Source organism: Hyla sarda, chromosome 5, assembly GCF_029499605.1.
Source record: "Hyla sarda isolate aHylSar1 chromosome 5, aHylSar1.hap1, whole genome shotgun sequence".
NCBI lineage: Eukaryota > Metazoa > Chordata > Amphibia > Anura > Hylidae > Hyla > Hyla sarda.
In genome coordinates this window covers 230384827-230406560 of record NC_079193.1, presented here as the reverse complement: position 1 = coordinate 230406560, position 21734 = coordinate 230384827, and the positions used below count along the sequence as shown (strand labels likewise).

Genomic DNA, 21734 nt, shown 5'->3' with positions numbered 1-21734 from the left:
TAGACCTCAAATTTACATGGTGCACTCTCCCTTCTGAGCCTTGTTGGGCGCCCCCAGAACACTTTGCGCCCACATATGGGGTATCTCCGTCCTCAGGAGAAATTGCGTTACAAATTTTGGAGGCTTTTTTCCTTTTACCGCTTGTGAAATTTTTAAGTATGGGGCAACACCAGTATGTTAGTGTACAAAAATGTTTTTTTTTTACACTAACATGCTGGTGTAGACCCCAACTTTACCTTTTCATAAGGGGTAAAAGGAGAAAAAGCCCCCCAAAATTTGTTAGGCAATTTCTCCCGAGTACGGAAATACCCCATATGTGGCCCTAAACTGTTGCCTTGAAATACGCCAGGGCTCCGAAGTGAGAGAGCGCCATGTGCATTTGAGGCCTAAATTAGGGATTTGCATAGGGGTGGAAATAGGGGTATTCTACACCAGTGATTCTCAAACAGGGTGCCTCCAGCTGTTGCTAAACTCCCAGCATGCTTGGACAGTCAATGGCTGTCCGGAAATGCTGGGAGTTTTTGTTTTGCAACAGCTGGAGGCTCCGTTTTGGAAACACTGCTGTAGGATACGTTTTTCCTTTTTAGTGGGGGGGAAGGGGTGGTGGTGGGGGGGGGCAGTGTACGTGTGTATATGTAGTGTTTTACTCTTTATTTTATGTTAGGGTAGTGTAGTGTTTTTAGGTTACATTCACACTGACGGCGGATTACACTGAGTCTCCCGCTAGGAGTTTGAGCTGCGGCTGCAGCTCAAACTTGAAGCAGGGAACTCACTGTAATCTGTCGCCAGTGTGAATGTAACCTGTACATTCACATGGGAGGGGGGGGGGGGAACTACAACTCCCAGCATGCACTGACAGAACATGCATGCTGGGAGTTGTAGTTTTGCAACAGCTGGAGGCACACTGGTTGGAAAATACTGAGTTAGGTAATAGAACCTATTACCTAACTCGGTATTTCCCAACCAGTGTGCATCCAGCTGTTGCAGAACTACAACTCTCAGCATGTACTGATTGCCAAAGGGAATGCTGGGAGATGTAGTTATGCAACAGCTGGAGGCACGCAATTACAACTCCCAGCATGCCGAGACAGCCATTTGCTGTTCCTGAATGCTGGGAGTTGTAGTTTTGCAAGATTTAGAGGGGTTCAGGCTGGAGATCACTGACAGTGGTCTCTAAACTGTGGCCCTCCAGATGTTGCAAAACTACAAATCTCAGCATGCTAAGACAGCAAACTGCTGTCTGGGCATGCTGGGAGTTGTAGTTTTGTAATATCTGGAGGGCTACAGTTTAGAGACCACTGTCAGTGATCTCCAGCCTGAACCCCTCTAAATCTTGCAAAACTACAACTCCCAGCATGCCAACACAGCAAACAGCTGTCAAGGCATGGTGGGAGTTGTAGTTTTGCAACATCTGGAGGGCGACAGTTTAGAGACCACTCTCTAAACTCTCGCCCTGCAGATGTTGCTAGGCAACAGACTCTGCACACGCGGCGTCATACTTACCTCCACCGCCGCCGTAATCACAGCCGCCGCCGCCGGGTAAGTGACCGCCGCTGCCGCCGCTATTACACGGTTCCCCCCGCTGTGCCCGGAAACCGATGGGTGGGCATAGCGGGGGGAACCGAACTTTAACCCCCCGCCCCCAGTCTGCTATTGGTCGGCCGCTCCGCCGATCAATAGCAGGGATAGGAGGGGGTGGCAACCCTGCCACCTCACTCCTATCTCTTCAAGCGGGATCGAGGGTGTCTTGGACACCCCCGATCCCCCTTATTTTATCGCGGCGCCGCGATTGATGGGCAGGGAGAGAGCGCTCCCCCTGCAAACACCGTAGATGCCGTGATCAGAACTGATCACGGCATCTATGGGGTTAATGCTGCCGGGACCGGCGCGATCGCGGCCCCGGCAGCTGCGGTGGGACTCCGGCTGTGATTGACAGCTGAGTCCCACCCGCGATCTCCTGCGCTGCCCGCGGCAGAGCAGGAGATCGCTTGGACGTATGCATACGTCCATTTGCGCGAACGTGTAATTCGCCTGGACGTATGCATACGTCCAATAGCGGGAAGGGGTTAATAGAAGTAATTTACAAATCTGTTTAACGTTTTGGCACGAGTTGATTTAAAAAAAAAAATTCACCGAAGTACCCCTTTTAAGGTCACATGACATTTTCATTTTTACATCCACAAAGCAATATGAGGGCATATTTCTTTGAGCAACCAATTATACTTTGTATAATTTTTTCTTTCTGGGATGTGATCTAATTTTGCTATTTTTTGCTATTTTTTTTCCCATTTATGCCGATTTTCGCATGCAGCAATACCAAATAGGTAGATTTTAATTTTTATTGGGGCAGGGACTTACTTTGATTGCAAATACTGATGCATAGCATAGTACTGATCAGCGTTTATCTGTGATCTCCTTCTCTGGTCTGCCAGAAAGAGATCACAGAAGGAGTAAGAGGAGCTCCTGCAACTATCTTTGCTCAGTGAACCCACCAATTGTGGCGTGACTCCCCCTGAGACCCACAGATACTTGATGCACTCTCTGAACACTATTAGGTAGACCTTGCTAGTATCGTGTTGAACCCCCTTTTGCCTTTTGAACTGCCTTCATTCTTCATGGCATTCTTTTTACAAAGGTGCTACATTTTGGACATGATGGCATCATGCAGTTGCTGCAGATTTGTGGGTTTGCTTATGCATGCTATGAATCTCCCTTTCCACCATATCCCAATGGCGCTCTATTGGATTTTGATCTGGTGACTGTGGAGGCCACTGGAGTAAAGTAAGTTCATGTTTAACCCCTTAAGGACAATGGACATACTCCTAGGAGTACGTCCTGTCCATTCCCGGCCCCCCCACCGCTAGCTGGAGGGGAGCCGGTGCCCGATGCCTGCTGATTTCGATCAGCAGGCATCGCGGCATATCGCCCAGGGGGGTCATGATGACCCCCATGTCGGCGATGGCCGCAGATCGCTGAACAATTCAGCCCAGCGATCTGCGGCGATTCCGGGTCAATCGGGTCTCCAGTGACCCGGTGACCCGGAATTACTGGCTGATCGAACAGCTATAGCCAGCAGGGGTGAGGTGGCTGCTGCCACCTCACGATCGCCCTGATTCGTCGGCCGATCCGCACCTCTTCCGGAGGACGTGATCGGTTGCATAACTACAACTCCCAGCATGCCCGTTGGCTGTCTGTGACTGCTGAGAGTGGTATTTTTGCAACAGCTGAAGGCACACTGGTTGTGAAACTCTGAGTTAAGTAGCAAACCAGTGTGTCTCCAGCTGTTGCATAACTACAATCCCCAGCCAAAGTAGTATGCCTCCAGCTGTTGCATAACTACAAGTCCCAGCATGCTCTTCCACTGTCTGTACATGCTGGGGGTTGTAGCTTTTGCAACAGCTGAAGGCACACTGGTTGCAAAACACTGAGTTTGTTACCAAACTCTGTGTTTCACAACCAGTGTGCCTCCAGCTGTTGCAAAACTACAACTCCCAGCATGCACTGATAGACCGTACATGCTGGGAGTTGTAGTTTTGCAACAGCTGAATGCCCCCCCCCCCCCTCACATGGGTGGAGGTTTACAGTAAGTATCCGGCTGCAAGTTTGCGCTGCGGCAAATTTTGTGCCGCAGCTCAAACTGCCAGCGAGAAACTACTGTGAACTCCCGCCCGTGTGACTGTACCCGTAAAAACACTACACTAACACAAAATAAAATAAAAAAGTAAAAAACACTACATATACACATACCCCTACTCAGCCCCCCTCCCCAATAAAAATGACAAACGTCTGGTACGCCACTGTTTCCAAAACGGAGCCTCCAGCTGTTGCAAAACAACTACTCCCAGTATTGCCACTGACTGTCCAGGCATGCTGGGAGTTTTACAACAGCTGGAGGCACCCTGTTTGGGAATCACTGGCGTAGAATACCCCTATGTTCACCCCTATGCAAGTCCCTAATTTAGGCCTCAAATGCGCATGGCGCTCTTTCGCTTTGGAGCCCTGTCGTATTTCAAGTCAACAGTTTAGGGTCACATATGGAGTATTGCCGTACTCGAGAGAAATGGTGTTACAAATTTTGGGGGGTATTTTCTGCTATTACCCTTTTTAAAAATGTAAAATTTTTGGGAAACCAAGCATTTTAGGTAAAAAAAAATTTCTTTTTTTTACATATGCAAAAGTCATGAAACATCTGTGGGGTATTAAGGTTCACATTACCCCTTGTTACGTTCCCCGAGGGGTCTAGTTTCCAAAATGGTATGCCATGTGTTTTTTTTTTTTTTTTGCTGTTCTGGCACCATAGGGGCTTTCAAAAAGCCAAATAAGACTCCTTCTCTTCTGAGACCTGTAGTGCGCCAGCAGAGCACTTTTCACCCCCATATGGGGTGTTTTCTGAATCGGGAGAAATTGGGCTTCAAAATTTGGGGGGTATTTTCTGCTATTACCCTTTTTAAAAATGTAAAATTATGGGGAAATCAAGCATTTTAGGTAAAAAAATTTTTTTTTTTACATATGCAAAAGTCGTGAATCACCTGTGGGGTATTAAGGTTCACTTTACCTCTTGTTATGTTCCCCGAGGGGTCTAGTTTCCAAAATGGTATGCCATGTGTTTTTTTTTTCTGTTCTGGCACCATAGGGGCTTCCTAAAGGTGACATGCCCCCCAAAAACCATTTGTCGCTCCTTCCCTTCTGAGCCCTCTACTGCGCCCGCCAAACAATTTACATAAACATATGAGGTATGTCCTTACTCGAAAGAAATTGGGTTTCAAATACAAGTAAAAATGTTCTCCTTTTTACCCCTTGTAAAAATTCAAAAATTGGGTCTACAAGAACATGAGAGTGTAAAAAATGAAGATTTAGAATTTTCTCCTTCACCTTGCTGCTATTCCTGTGAAACACCTAATGGGTTAAAATACTTACTGAATGTCATTTTGAATACTTTGGGGGTGCAGTTTTTATAATGGGGTCATTTGTGGGGTATTTCTAAGATGAAGACCCTTCAAATCCACTTCAAAACTGAACTGGTCACTGAAAAATAGTGGGTGAAAATTTTGTCAACATTTTAAAAATTGCTGCTGAACTTTGAAGCCCTCTGGTGTCTTCCAAAAGTAAAAACTCATAAATTTTATGATGCAAACATAAAGTAGACATATTGTATATGTGAACCAAAATTTTTATTTTTTTTTGAATATCCATTTTCCTTACAAGCAGAGTGCTTCAAAGTTAGAAAAATGCTAAATTTTCATTTTTTTCATCAAATTTGGGGATCTTTCACCAAGAAAGGATGCAAGGTACCACAAAAATTTACCTTTATGTTAAAGTAGAATATGTCACAAAAAAACAATCTCGGAATCAGAATGATAAGTAAAAGCATCCCAGAGTTATTAATGTTTAAAGTGACAGCGGTCAGATTTGCAAAAAATGCTCTGGTGCTTAAGGTATAAAATGGCCTGGTCCTTAAGGAGTTAAGAAACCAGTTTGAGATGATGTGAGATTTGAAACATGGTACATTATTCTGCTATAAGTAGCCATCATAGCATAGGTACATAGTCACATAAAATAGACATGGTCAGCAACAATAACCCGGTAGACTGTCGCGTTTAATCAATGCTTAGTTGGCACTAAAGTGATCAAAATGTGCGAAGAAAATGTCCCCTATACCATTTTATCACCAAAACCAACAGCGTGAACTGTGGATTCAAGACAGAATGGATCCTATGCTTATGCTAAATTCTGACCCTGCTATATGAAGCAACTGGATTTGAGATGCATCAGGCCAGACAACATTCTTCCAGTATTCCATTGTAACATAATATGGTCTTTTGCTGCTTGTCACGATCACACCCTATCGGTCCAGCTACGACGCTAGAGAGAGTGTGATGGTGCAAGGGTTAAAGCCGCCAGACCTCTGGGTATTCACTTCTAGTCCCAGCAAGTCACCAAATTAACCCTTATATAAAACGTGCTTCCGCCAGAGCTGCCTTCAGAAAGGTGAGCTCATATATTTAGAGATCAAAGACCAGAGCTAATTAAACATTTAATCTGATAAAAGGTATCACAGTGCTGACTATATAAAAATACAGAAACAAATGACATACAGTTACAAAAATATATAAAAGAGTTTTGCAAGGCAAGTTCAGAAAACAAAAGATGAAGTTCTTACAGCATGATGGTATCAGTCCATGAGAGCGAGAGTCCAGCTGCTCTTAGGATGGTCTTGTCAGCTTTTGGCACAGCCTTGAACACCCTGAGTCTAGCATTGTTTTAAATATCATATCTGCTTTCTTGGGAGGGAGACTCCATTCCCCCCTCCACTCTGTTCCCACCAAGGGGTCTTCTCTCTTCCTGGCCCCTTATCTGTTTCATTATAGGATGGGACCAGAGTGCATGACTTCAAAAAAGCCTTTGGCTTCAAAGGAGATTTAAACAAACAGCCAGACCCCCAATAAAATGCAATACACAAACCCACAGTCTGAATGACCTCTCACCCATGGCTTGGATAATACATCACACAGTTATAATTATAATACACATATAGGATTTTAATAATCAGGCCTTGGGCCTGACACTGCTGTAGCCCATGAGCTTCAAGGTTTGAAGTATTGTGCATTCAGAAATGGTATTCTGCATACCTTGCTTTTAACGAGTGGTTATTAGAGTTATTGTTGCCTTTCTGTCATCTTGAATCAGTCTGCCCATTCTCCTCTGACATCAACAAAGCATTTTTTGGATGATTCTCTGTAAACCCTATATATGATTCTCTGTAAAAATCCCAGTGAACAGCAGTTTCTGATATAATTAACAACAACCATGTCAGTTCAAAGTTACTTCAAAAGCATGAAGTTGTCTTGAGCACATCTACATGCCTAAACTAGTCGCTGCCAGGTTATTGGCTGATTTGTGTTATCAAGCAATTGAATAGGTAAGGTGTAGCTAATAAAGTGGCCAATAAGTGTATATGCACACAAGTGTGAGGACAAATATGCTTAGAAACATATACGTATTAACACATACACATCAATTCTCCCCTTTAATATATACAATACATTATTTTATGGGACAACGGATACTATTTACAGTCCTACAGTGTCCCTGAACACTGTCTGTCTCCTTACTCCCCTTTAATACTGTAGATTGAGCTGCAGAAGAGCTCTATGCCTGGAAAACATGAAATCGAATTCTTAGGCAGCATTGAATATTTTATGAGCAAATTTGAAAGAAGCTTACCCTGTATTGATGGAAATTATTTCTATCAGTGGGTTCTTCCTAATCTTTGGCAAATCCAATCGAGCTCCCCCCAACCGTTTTCCATTATCCTTTTTCTGACCCAGCAGTCGCACTGAGTGACCTTCAAATGAAGCACATAAATACACAAAAATAAGTCAAGCCACTTCAGTATTCTTCATCTCTGCCAAATATAGTAATGGCAACATTTAAATATTTCAAACAGACAATAACAGTGCATAAACCATATAGGAAAGAGCTGCAATATTGTTAAAAACCACAGGGGGAATGAGTAACTGTGACACAAGTAATAAGGCTAAAAACAAGATAGTACATACTTATGTAGATGGCCAGACTTTTCGGTGTCCCTACTGCAGACCTTAGATTACTGTACTGAGACACTTTTCTGATGTGGTAAATAATCTCATAGTACCAGTAGTGGCCATATAGTATCAGACAAAAAAGAAACTTGGGGAGTTTAACTTGTCTAGCCCAACCTTTATTATTTAATCTTTAGAGTTAGGCTGGTTTCAGACAAGTGTAATATGGCTACATTGTTGAGTAGTCCAATCGCCAATCAATCACCCATAACGTCTTAATGGCGATAGTAAAGAGCAGTGTTAATTTTGACAGCCTATTTTGATTTTGTTTTAGAAAGTTTTGACTGAAACAAATATAGGTTTAGTCATATTTTAGTCTTTTAAAATGTTTTAGTTTTAGTCGACTTAGGCTATGTTCACACATTTGCAGAATGTCTGCCTGAAAAGCACCAGCAGAACATGACAGCACTAAGAATCCTGGAAAATGTGCAGTCTCCATAGACGACGATGCATATCCAAGCGGATTCCGCAGAAAAACTGACATAATAATAGAACTCTGCTGCAATAGAAATTCCTAGCTTAATTTTTCCCACGGCTTCCACTCGGAAATTCCGCCAAGTGAACATGGCCCATTATAAAATTGTAGTCAACTAAATCTACAGTAGACTTAGTTGAATAATTTCTAAAGAGTTTGGTTAGCCGCTTAAAGACGCTTCAATTTTTCATTTTTGAGATTTAATTTTCCTCCTCGCTTTCCAATAGCCTTAATTAACACTTCCAAATAGCCACCTCAAGACCCAAATGAGGGCTTGTTTTGTGCGCCGCCAATTGTAGTTCACTTTCACATGACAAATTTTACATAAATATCTACAGCGTAACAAAAAAAAATTCTATGGGGTAAAAATGACATATCTTTATTCTGTAGGTCCATGTCATTACAACAACATACAATTTATGTAGGATTTGTCTTATTTTACTACTTTTTAAAAATAACTTTTTGTAAGAACATAAGTATGCCTAAAGTTGCCCTCTTCTGACGCCTATAACGCTTATTTTTCTGTATAAAGGTATGCATGAGGGCTCATTTTATGCACAAGGATCTGCATTTTTTTTTTTTTTTTACAACATTGTTTGGTGATTTAAACTTATTAGGGAAGGGATTTATTTACATTTATTTAAAAAAAAAAATCACTATTACCTGCAATTTTTTGATTGCATACACTGAACAATGGTATAGCAGACCATTGATTAGTGTTATTGGCGCTTCACTTGTACAGGCTGCCTGCACAGTTGTAGCACCGATTGGACAGAACAGTGTCCATCCATCCACTCAGCTGGTCGGGACAGCATGAATTTGTTGTGGTGGTCCCGATCCGCTTACTGATTTTTAGCACTTTTAGATGCCGCAATCAACTTTGATTGTGGCATCTACAGGGTTAAGGTCAGACATCAATCTGAGGGGTTAAAGTGTAATGTAAATTCTAGAGAAATGCTTACATAAGGCAAATAATTATATAATCTTGAAGTAAATAGCTATTAACTTGTTATTAACGGTATTAAGGTGGAAACATTAAATACAGACAAGATCTCTTCACAAACATCTCTACCTAACATTTTAGTCTGGGTTTAGTCGGTTGGCTAAAATGTTAATAGATTTTAGTTACAGTTTTAGTTTACATCATAACTTTTAGTTTACATCATAACTCATTTAGCTTTAGTCACATAAAAAGTGTTGTTGACTAAAATTATGACGAAAATGATTCTTTGACAAAATTAGGGGTGCATGCACACCACGTTTTTGCAATACAGTTCCCATATAAGGTTTTTGATGAAAAACAGATTCCTAAAAACCTGACTTAACTGTATCAAAACGTGTGTACAAATTTCAACTTTTATGCAGATAAAAACCGTATACGGTTTGAAAAATTATGTCCAGCTGCATATGTTTGTAAAGAAAAAACCATATACGTTTTTAACTGTTCACTCCATTTTGAATAAAGTTTCACTTGTTTGATTGAAATTCCAAGAAAAAAAACCTGTGCAAAGTCAAAAACCGTATGGTGAAAACCGGACGGAACCATACGCACATACGGTTTTGTATGGTTCCCATCGACTCCCATGTTAAAAAAAAATTATATACGGTTTAATATGGTTTTTCAAAAAATAACAGACAGAACTGTATAAGATGTAAAGAGGACTAAACCAGATGATGCGTTTGACATACGGTTTACGGTTTTCTATATGGTTCCGTGCGGTTTATAACTTGAAACCGTATACGGGAATTTTATAGCAAAAATGCATGCACCCTAACACTGGTATAGAGCATATCTACAAAGTCTCGGTCTTGAAAACTATTAAATAGTCATGTCCTGGGAAAACAAGTGGCTAATTACCTGGTGCAGGAAAAAGGGTTTATGTTTATGGAGAATTGGGCTGACTTTCTGATGCATACAGACTCTATGGTAGGGTTGGGTTACACCTAAAATGGTGAGGGTACAGCTGTGCCCGAGATGACAAGGAGGATTTTGTGATTATTTTCTAATTTTCGTTTTAACTAAATATTAAAAATCTGGCAGTCAAGCAGTTTCCTTTCTGGCCACTAGGCCTAAAACTATGCTGAGACCTTTTCTGTACAGATCACATATCAGTGTTTAGAGTAAAAGTTGACACCAGTGTAAAAATTTAAGAGGTACACACATTAACTGTTGCTCACAGATGAGCATCAGCATTCACAGCCCTCTAGAATGACATCTGTAAGGTCTCCGAGCATGCTCAGACACCTTTCCCATTCAAATCAATGGAACAGCTTTGTTCTATTGTAGCTTATGTTAACATCACTAAATGATATTATAGGAGACTGCTTCAATAAAAATGTTTCAGCATCTGGCTCTAACCAGGAAAAAACTATGAGCTACTTTACATTTAAGTTAGGGACTGTGGGGAGGGCAATTACAATATGAGTAATTAGGAAGTGAAGACAGTATATATGGAAAGCAATGAAACCGGGGGTTAGGGAGCGAGAGGCGTTAGTTAAAAGTGATAAGAGGAAAGGAAATGTGATTAAAAACATTGGGGAAGATTCATCACAGCTTGTGCAGAGGAAAAAAAGGTTGCTTCTTTTTACATTTTTTAAAAGGAACCTGAAAAATAAAAGCAGCAATTGGGCAGTTGACTTGCAGGATGACAGTCTGTTCAGAAATAACTGAACAAATAAGGTGAAAGGATTTGCCAGGTCATGGCACAAGGTTTCAGGGGCGGGCCCCCTTAACCATGTGCACTGACTGCTGGGCTCACATGACCTTTAGTAATAAAACATCAGCTGCTCATAAATTTCAAAACCTCTAAACCTCTAGTCTTACAATGCATATATACTCTGCATTATACAATTATGTAAAGCTGCATGATACATCTTCATAAATACTTTAAAACTACAATTTTCATTCATGGCTTTCGGCATCAAAGTGTCTAATTCTGCTATCCAATACGTTTTTTTTTTCTGAAGGAAGTGTTTTCTGTTAAGCTCTTCATTGGTGTGAACAGGGACCTGTTCTACAATTTGCCACTTCATCTCTGTAATGTTGTGTCCAAACTCCTTAAAATGACGTGCAACGGTAGTTTCACCATACTTCGTGGTGATATTTTCTGATGTAACTTCTATTTTACTTTTCAGCATGTTAAATGGCTGATATATGTACTATAAGACATGTCTTTATGCACCTAGATGTTTGTCCCACTTATCGTTTGCCGCAAGAACATTTAAGAAAATCGATTACGTTGCTACTTTGGCAGGTAAAGAACCATTTATTATGTTATTGTATAACATCTCCTTTAACCTCTTAACGACCACAGACATATATTTACGTCCGTGGCCAGCTCCCATTATGTGAAGCGCGCTTTATACCTGGTGGGTCCCGGTTGCTAACAGCGACCAGGACCCACAGCTAACACCGGACATCGCTGATCACCAATTAACCCGTCTAAAACGGGAGAAAAGTTGCCGGTTACCTCAGCGGGCTGTACGGGACCGCCGCGGCATCCCGTACAGCTGAGAGGACAGCGGGAAATACCTTACCTTGCTCCTCGCTGTCCGATCAGGGTTATATTGCTCCAAGCCTGTCGTGCATACTGGAGCAGCAAAGCACCTATAACACTGATCAATGCTATGGCATAGCATTGAACAGTGTATGCAATCAAAAGATTGCATGTTATATAAAAGGTAAAAAGTGTTAAAAAAATATAAAATAAAAATAAAAAGTTTATAAATGTGAATAAGCCCCTCCCCTAATAAAAGTTTGAATCACCCCCATTTACCATTTTTAAAATAAAATGATGTAATAAAAAAAATCATATGTGGTACTGTCGCAAACGTAAATGTCCGGACTGTGAAAATATTTTACTTGATTCCTCTGTGCTCGAGGTATCGGGGGGTGTAAAGTGTCCAGTCTATTTTTACATTTCTCGTAGCTCTTTGCTGCCGGTGTATTTCAGCCAAATATATCCGGTTGTGTATCCTTACTAAAGGACATGTGAGCCCAGTAGTCAATGTGGGTGATTAAGTGGTCTGCCCCTGAATTGTTGAGCCATGATGTGGGGATTTACAGCTAACGTTTGAACTTCTGCTAGCAATGCTTTAAACATTTTACCTGTCTTGTAAGCCTCCTTTCTTCAAAGAGTAAAAGAAAAGTGAAGAAACGTTAATGTGTTTTGTGAGTTATATCCCACAAGGGATTTCTCTTATCATTTATTTCATGAAAAGTTGACATGCAGCCGTTGTAGGATTGCCCTGAAAGTGTGTATTGCCTGAGCAGAATAAAACCTACTAAGGGTAGGGTCACATGTAGCATATACGCAGTGTATCTCATGCTGTGCAGCGGGAAATACACTGCATATTTTCCTATGAGCAGACACATAGGGACACCCACAGCAGCCCTGTGTGTGCAGTAAGGTTTGGAGGCGGGCCCACGCATTACAGCTATTTCGGCACACTAGGCACTCCTCTGAACCACACTGCACACATAAGGCTGCCGCAGGGGGCCCTGTGTATTTGCTCATAGGAGAACATGCAGCGTATTTCTCACTACAGAGCATATTTTGCGCAAAGTGAAATATGCAGTGTATACGCTATGTGTGACCCAACCCTAACAAGGGTGCATGCACACCAAGTTTTTGCAATACAGTTCCCATATATGGTTTTTGATGAAAAACTGATTTTTTTAAACTGGACTAAACTGTTTCAAAACGTGTGTACAAATATTAACCCGTATACAATTTGAAAAATGATGTTCTGTTGCATCCGTTTTTTAAGAAGAAAACGTATACGTTTTAAACATTGCACAGTTCTGTACACTTCCCATTGACTCCCATGTTAAAAAACAAACGTATATGGTTTTTCATCCATGGCAGGCTACGGTTTTGGGTACGGGAAAAAAATGGACAAAACCGTACAAGATGCCAAACGGATGCAAGTGAATGCATCGATTGGCACACAGTTTTAAATGGATAATCAATGTGGTTTTCACATTGAAAACGTATACGGGAACTGTATTGCAAAAACGTGGTGTTAATGCACCCTAAGACAAATTGATTGGGCAGCGGGGATGAACAAAGCCATTTCTATGGGGGACTTCAACAACACCTGTAGAAATTGGAAAGCAGAAACCTGCAGGTCAAGCAAAAAGGAGCAAGTTTGTGGTAATAGTAGGACCATTAAAGGGGTACTCCGGTGAAACCCTTTTTTTTTTTTTTTTTTTTTTAATCAACTGGTGCCAGAAAGTTAAACAGATTTGTAAATTACTTCTACTAAAAAATCTTAACCCTTCCTGTAATTATTAGCTGCTGAATACTACAGAGTTAATTATTTTCTTTTTGAAACAGAGCTGTCTGCTGACATCATGAGCACAGTGCTCTCTGCTGACATCTCTGTCCTTTTTAGGAACTGTCCAGAACAGCATATGTTTGCTATGGGGATTTCTTTTTACTCTGGACAGTTCCTAAAATGGACAGAGATGTCAGCAGAGAGCACTGTGCTCATGATGTCAGCAGACAGTTCTGTGTTTCAAGCAGAAAAGAATTTCCACTGTAGTATTCAGCAGCTAATAAGTACAGAAAGGATTAAGATTTTTTAATAGAAGTAATTTACAAATCTGTTTAACTTTCTGGCACAAGTTGATTAAAAAAAAAAAAAAAAAAAAAAAAAGTTTTACACCGGAGTACCCCTTTAACTTTCACAACTTTTACAAAAAGGGGGCACTTTTGGTCTTAACCTTAGGCAACAAGCCAGCCGGCCAGCCAGCCAGCCAGGGAGTGAACTAGGTGTAAGTTACCATAACAAAATAGGTTTTCATTCATTCTTTAATAAGATGTTTAGTTTGGGGGGGGGGGGGGTACAAAAACACAAAAGAAGGCCAACTAACTTTTACTGACTATGACCACCTTTTTGACAAATTAGGTGCACTCAGAAATAAAAGCACACAAGAAAGTTGGGCACACCCCCTTTGGGAGTAAAGCATTAAACCTGGAGAAAACCAGGTGGTTAACTAAAACTATTAGGGTATGTTCAAACAAGGATTATCTGAACGCAATCCATCAGAAAAATTCTGCTCAGAAACTTGGTTGTGTCAAAATCCAATAGCTTTTAATGAGATTCTGCTGCTGCAATTTGCACACTGCAGAATTTCTGCAGTGGAAATTCCGATTTCAAGGTCCGCTGAAAGAATGAAAATGTTCATTCTTTCTGCAAAAAATCCACTCAAAATGCATTGTTGTCTATGAAGAAGACACTTTTCCGATCGGTCCTAGCACTGGCGGAACATGCAAATTTGTTGAATGTCCGCCCATGTTTTCCAGGTAGACATAATGTTAATTTATTTAATTTTTTTTCTCTCAAATCAACTGGTGCCAGAAAGCTATACAGATTTGTAAATTACTTCTATTAAAAAGTCTTAATCCTTCCAGTACATATCAGCTGCTGTATACTACACAGGAAGTTGACTTGTTCTTTTCTGTCTGACCACATTGGTCTCTGCTGCCACCAGAGCAGGAGCAGAACAGTTCCTGACATTGAGGTGGAAGCAAAGAGCGCTGTGGTCAGACAGAAAAGAACACAAATTTCCTGTGTAACATGCATACACCAGCAGCATACAGTACTGGAAGGGTTAAGATTTGTTAATAAAAGTAATATACAAATCTGTTTAAAGGGGTATTCTGGGCAAAAACATTTTCTCCCCTATCCAAAAGATAGGGAATAAGATGTATGATCGCGGGGGCCTGCCGCTGGGACCCCCCGTGATCTCCCTGCAGCACCCGCATTCTGTGCGGGAGCTGCGACTCCAGTTTCGGAAACCTCCAGGTTTCCGGGACTGGGGACGTAACATCACGCTACGCCATCTCCATTCATGTCTATGGGAGGGGCCGTGATGGCTGTCACGCCCCCTCCCATAGACATGAATGGAGGGTGCGTGGCGTGAGGTTATGTCCCCAGTCCGGAGGTTTCCGAAACTGGAGACACAGCTCCCGGGTGCTGCAGGGAGATCGCGGGGGGTCCCAGGTGCGGGCCCCCGCGACCATACATCTTATCCCCTCTTTTGGATAGGGGATAAAGTGTTTTTGCCCGGAATACCCCTTTAAACAGATTTGTATATTAACTTTTATTAACAAATCTTAACCCTTCCAGTACTGTATGCATGTTCTTTATTTAACATCCCCCATATGCACATGAGGTTACAATATTGCCCACTTTGGAAATCACTGTTTAAGAGGGATAACAGAGCAGAATTTCAATATCTGCAACTAAACTGGGTTAGGTAATTCACAAAGAGGAGGATAATATACTACAATTTGGGAAAGCTAGAGGGTTGAGTTTAAAAAATAAATAACGCAAATGAGTTTAATGTTGATAGACGTAAGGTTTTGCACTTGGCCCTAAAATCTAAATTTACAAATATATGTTTAATAGTAAAACACTAAGTAAAACCTCTACAAAAAAAAAGTACCAGTGCCAGTAGAGCCCTGTGCAGGCTCTGTGCATCGAGGACAAGCAGGGCTCCGTGCACCGAGGACAAGCAGGGCTCCGTGCACCGAGGACAAGCAGGGCTCCGTGCACCGAGGACAAGCAGGGCTCCGTGCACCGAGGACAAGCAGGGCTCCGTGCACCGAGGACAAGCAGGGCTCCGTGCACCGAGGACAAGCAGGGCTCCGTGCACCGAGGACAAGCAGGGCTCCGTGCACCGAGGACAAGCAGGGCTCCGTGCACCGAGGACAAGCAGGGCTCCGTGCACCGAGGACAAGCAGGGCTCCGTGCACCGAGGACAAGCAGGGCTCCGTGCACCGAGGACAAGCAGGGCTCTGTGCACTCTGCTCTCACTTCCTATATTTGGACTCCTCAGAGACTCACAGGCAATGGCTGCAGGGACAGCATTTTTCTCACCCAAAAATATGCAATTTTTTTTTTTTTAAATCAATGTATATTACAAATATACATATATTATCTACATTATATCAAAAGTTTGTTAACGAAGGTACACTTTAATTAGTGGTACCACAACTAACTATGCCTTGTGTTTTTGCAGAGAATGGACATGATCATAGTAAAAATCACACATGGCTGTACAATTTCTTTTGCGTGATTTTGAAAATTTGTGGCAAAAATGCACAAAGTAACTAGTTGCAGTACTGGTAATTAAACTGCAATGTCTGAACACAGCCCTTGGGTGAACTGTTAATCAGCTTATTACTATGTAAAGTTTGTACATATGCCTTCTCAATTGCGAAGTGTTGCGGAATATGCTGGTGCTATAAATGCCATAAATTGCCATTTCTAACACATGCAGAACCCTTTATCCCATCCCAAAATATTTACCAGCATGCCATGCGGTCATCTATCATGACCTTCCTGCACTAATTACCACATTAAGTTATTAAATGGTTTGGAGAAGAAATGAGCTATTCATGTTCTGATGTGACTGGCAAAACAGAGAGTCAAACCGAAGTTGGCATACAGATGCACAGTGAAGTTAATGAATAGGTGAGCAAGAATGGCTTGATCGTATAATAGGTAAACCCATTAAATACATATGATGTCATATGCTTAATAATGGCTGGGCAGGAGTAGAAAACTATGTTACTAAGAAAAACAATGATCCCTTTATCTATGCCAGCCATTTACTTATTTATTTGTGCCTTGTACAGGCCATGCATGTAATGATCAATAGGCACTAATTACATAGGAGATTAGCAGACCAATAGAAATCATAAGCACTTTCACATAATCTATCATTTAATCAATTTGAGAAGCTGTATATTGTGTTTGTATGTGTGTTTAACCCCTTAAGGACCACGGACGTACGCGTACGTCTAAGCACCCTGGTAGTTAAGGACCAAGGACGTACGCGTCCGTCCGTGGGAATTTCAGTCCCTGCCGCGCCGGGCGGGGACCGAACCAGGTGACTGCTGATATTGATCAGTAGTCACCCCGTGCAAATGCCCAGGGTGGTCATCAGACCCACTCATGTCTGTGAATTCACACTTGCGATCTGCGCCGATTCCGTGTCATACGGGTCTATGGTGACCCGGAAAATAAGGGGGATCGGGGTTGTCTAAGACACCAACGATACCTCTGAAGGGATAGGAGTGAGGTGGCAGGGGTGCCACCCATCCTATCCCTGCTATTTGTTGTCTAGAAGCGACAACCAATAGCAGATCGGGGGCAGGGGGATAACATTCGGTTTCCCCGTTCTGCCCACCCACAATAGGGCAGGCAGAACGGGGAAACGACAGAGGACCGACGGTAGAAGATCTTCTTACCCATCCGGTGGCTGCGGGCGGCAATCAGCTGCGGAGATCGGCGGGCGGCGATATTGTGCGGCTGGCTCCCTGGATCCTATGGAAGCCGGTGAGTTGCCTAGCAACATCTGGAGGGCTACAGTCTGAAACCACTATACTGTAGATGTTGCAAAAGTATAACTCCCAGCATGTCCAGACAGCTGTTTGGGCATGCTGGGATATGTAGTTTTGCAACAGCTGGAGGGTCACAGTTTGGAGATCACTGTGCAGTGATGTGTAAACTGTGGCCCTCTAGATCTTGCAAAACTACAACTCATAGCATGCCTACACAGCAGTTTGCTGTCTGGGCATGCTGGGATTTGTAGTTTTGCAACATCTGGAGGGCCACAGTTTGGAGATCACTGTGCAGTGTTCTCTAAACTCTAGCCCTCCAGATGTTGCAAAACTACAAATCCCAGCATGCCCAAACAGCAAACAGTTGTCTTGGCATGCTGGGAGTTTTTAGTTGCCTACCTCCAGCTGTTGCATAACTACATCTCCAAGCATTCCCTTCGGCTAACAATACATGCTGGGAGTTGTAGTTTTGCAACAGCTGGAGGCACACTGGTTGGAAAATACTGAGTTAGGTAACAGAAACTAACTGAAGGTTTTCCAACCAGTGTGCCTCCAGCTGTTGCAAAAGTACAACTCCCAGCATGCACGGTTTTCCAACCAGTGTTCCCCCACCTCCCCTGATGTGAATGTACAGGGTACATTCACACGGGCGAGTTTACAGTAAGTTTCTTGCTTGAAGTTTGAGGTGCGGCAAATTTTTCACCGCAGCGCAAACTCCTAGCAGGAAACTTACCGTAACCCACCAGTGCGAATGTACCCTAAAAACACTACACTACACATAATAAAGGGTAAAACACTACATATACACCCCCTTACACTGTCCCCCCCCCCCCCCAATAAAAATCTAAAACTTATTGTACGGCAGTGTTTACAAAACGGAGCCTCCGGCTGTTGCATTACAACAACTCCCAGCATTTCCGGACAGCCACTGACTGTCTAGGCATGCTGGGAGTTTAGCAACAGCTGGAGGCACCCTGTTTGGGAATCACTGGCGTAGAATACCCCTATGTCCACCCCTATGCAATCCCTAATTTAGTCTTCAAATGCGCATGGCGCTCTCTCACTTCAGAGCCCTGTCGTATTTCAAGTTAACAGTTTAGGGCCACATATGGGGTATTTTCGTACTCGGGATTATTTGCACTACAAATTTGGGGGTCTTTTTCTCCTTTTACTCCTTATGAAAAGGAAAAGTTGGGGTCTACACCAGCCTGTTAATGTAAAAAAAAAAATGTTTTTTTACACTAACATGCTGGTGTTGCCCCATACTTTTTATTTAGGTAAGAGGTAAAAGTTAAAAAAAAAAGACCCCCAAAATGTGTACTGCAATTTATCCTGAGTACGGAAATACCCCATATGTGGAGAGTAAAATGCTCTGCGGGTGCACAACAAGGCTCAGGAGTGAGAGCGCACTATGTACATTTGAGGCCTAAATTGGTGATTTGCACAGGGGGGGGGCTGATTTTACAGCGGTTCTGACATAAACGCAAAAAAAATAAATACAGACATGTGACCCCATTTTGGAAACTACACCCCTCACGGAATGTAACAAGAGAAATAGTGAGCCTTAACACCCCACAGGTGTTTGACAAATGTTTGTTAAAGTTGGATGGGAAAATTAAAAAAAAAAAAAATTGTTCAATTTTTCACTTTCACAAGGGAAAATACGAAAAAAGCCCCCCAAAATTTGTAACCCTACTGTTCTGGCACCACGGGAGGCTTTGTAAACACTTGTGGCCTTCAATTTCGGATGTGCATTACCCTAGACAAAGGAGAGGGGGTGTCCCTTGTTAGAGGGCGCAGGCTCTTTAAAATGGCCGCTCACCTAGAGAATATAGGAAATACGCATATCACCCCGTATAGGGGTTGTAAAGATGGTATGGATCCGTGCAGCCCAAAGGTCCCAGGAACAACCAGCCGGTGTCCTGCAGAGGTACTGGATAAGAAGTGCAGAACAAAACCTTGGCAGCAGGCGCTCAGCAATCCTATAAGAAGTGTCACACTCTGGTCACAAGGTAGAAAGTTCAGCAGCCTTATTCATCCATCCCTTCTTCAGATTGATACAGTACATAGTACGGTATCAATCTGAAGGGGTGGATTAACCCCGAAACGCGTCATTGTTGTACATGAATAAAGCTGCTGAACTTTCTACCTTGTGACCAAAGTATGACACTTCTTATTGGATTGCTGAGCGCCTGCTGCCAAGGTTTTTTCCGCACTTCTTATCCAGTCTATACTGCAGCCGGCCCATCCAAATTAGTACAACTCTCGTCTTACAGGTTTTCCACTCCTCTTTCAAGGGCCGCACTGCTTCCTCTTCACCACGAGGTGTCGCTGTGCCACAGAGCACCACTTCTGACATGACACGGTTGCAATTTCTTAATTGGTTGGAGAAGAACTTTAGAACACTGGTACAGGAGATGAGAAGCACTCTGTGCGTCCTGTCCTGCAGAATCGGGCTACGACGAGGTGACCAGAGAACAGCACTGGAACTGCAACATGCAGCTGAAAAACTGCTGAGCTCTCAGGTGACTATTGTACCCCTCAATACTACAGAGCAACAGGTTGAAGATCCCTACTCTATAGTGAGCCAGTGGCGTTGCCAGGGGAGGGGATTGCGGACCTCACTGGGTGACACCCTCTGATGGGGTGACACCCTGACCCAGATGCGTCCAACCTTCCCTGTCACTGGCTGTTTTTGTAAGCTCTGCCTGCAGTGCAGAGTGCATTGCACAGCGAGCGCATAGAGAAACAGCCTGTGACAGGGACGGTAGGAGGCCTGTGGAGTATAGAGTTATCGCAGGGACTTACTCAAATCCTCTTTCTCCTCTGCTAATTGGCACCTTTCCCTGCACTGCATGTGTCATGTGACATCATAACGTAATCTATGGTGGAGCAAATCATTTTCAGTTTCCGTAAAAGCACATCCTAAATTTCCATTAATGTGGCAATTCCCAACTTTCTTCTCAGTAAAAACACAAGTCAAAAAAGCGTGCATTTTTTTTTGTTTGTTTTTTTATTCAGCTTCCCAACTCATTCCCGCCATCACCCCCCCTCCTCCCCATAAAAAAGGGCAGCAAGTACAAGTGACCTCACTTTTCATTGTGGTTCTACATGGAAGCTCCCATTAACGGCACTAGAAGCTACATTAAAACCCACACCAAAATGACTACCAAAAGATTTCACAATGATTTTTAGGTGTTTTTTCTGAGTGGTTCTTACCAATGTAAACATACCCTTATATGTTAGGACACATGTCAGTAATGACCAGAATGACAATTCTCAGAGACTCCTAATTCTAACAAGAGTTCTAGGCGTTTATCATGGGAACCTATGCATGATTTCTGGTTTACTAGGATTGTTTACAAGGATGTGTAACAATTAAAGGGGTTATCCAGGAATCGAAAAATAGATCTTGTTTCTTTCAAAAACTGCTCCTTAGTCCCATAGAAGTGAATTGAGCCAAGCTGAATACCACACCCAACCTGGAGACAGACAGGAAGCATTGTTTGAAACAAATAAGCTATGTTTTTTAATTTCTGGACAATCCCTTTAACTGATGACCTCTGCCTTGTATAGCAACTGTGAAGGTTAGTGAAGAGAAATGAACATGGCAAGTGCTAGAGGCTCAGAAGTCTGGTGACAGTTTTCATTGCTCAGAAAAGGAAGTTTGCATAAAAGCAAAAATACAGATTGCCCAGGAATGGCAGACTTTTTTTCTAGGTAAAGTGCATTTTAAACAGCATCACCTACACTACTAACCTGTATATTCAGTTTAGTGCAGGTAACGCTGCTGTAAATTTCCCTTTAAGATCTGGGATTGTTTTTAATCAAATTCTATATACCGTATATACTCGAGTATAAGCCGAGTTTTTCAGCACGATTTTTCGTGCTGAAAACACCCCCCTCGGCTTATACTCGAGTGAACTCCCCCACCCGCAGTGGTCTTCAACCTGCGGACCTCCAGAGGTTTCAAAACTACAACTCACAGCAAGCCCGGGCAGCCATCGGCTGTCTGGGCTTGCTGGGAGTTGTAGTTTTGAAACCTCCGGAGGTCCGCAGGTTGAAGACCACTGCGGCCTTCGACATCATCCAGCCCCCTCTCACCCCACTTTTGTTCTGTACAGTACTCACCGGGGAGGCCTCTTCTAAGCGCTTCGGGCCCGGCCTCAGAATAGTCACGTTGCCTTGACAACGACGCAGAGGTGCGTTCATTGCCAACGTACTTCTGCGTCATTGTCAAGGCAACGCCTCTATTCCGGGCCGGAAGCGCGGAGAAGAGGCGCCCCCGGTGAAGATAGC

At 42.8% G+C, this 21734-nt stretch overlaps 1 protein-coding gene across 1 annotated transcript in view; it reads right to left on the bottom strand.

Annotated features, from left to right (window-relative positions):
• Positions 1-21734, bottom strand: part of CDKAL1 (CDK5 regulatory subunit associated protein 1 like 1) — a 1066055-nt gene that overhangs the window by 778040 nt on the left and 266281 nt on the right. The window contains 1 exon segment of the mRNA XM_056521286.1: positions 7225-7345. Within this exon segment, the coding sequence (XP_056377261.1) occupies positions 7225-7345 (121 nt within the window).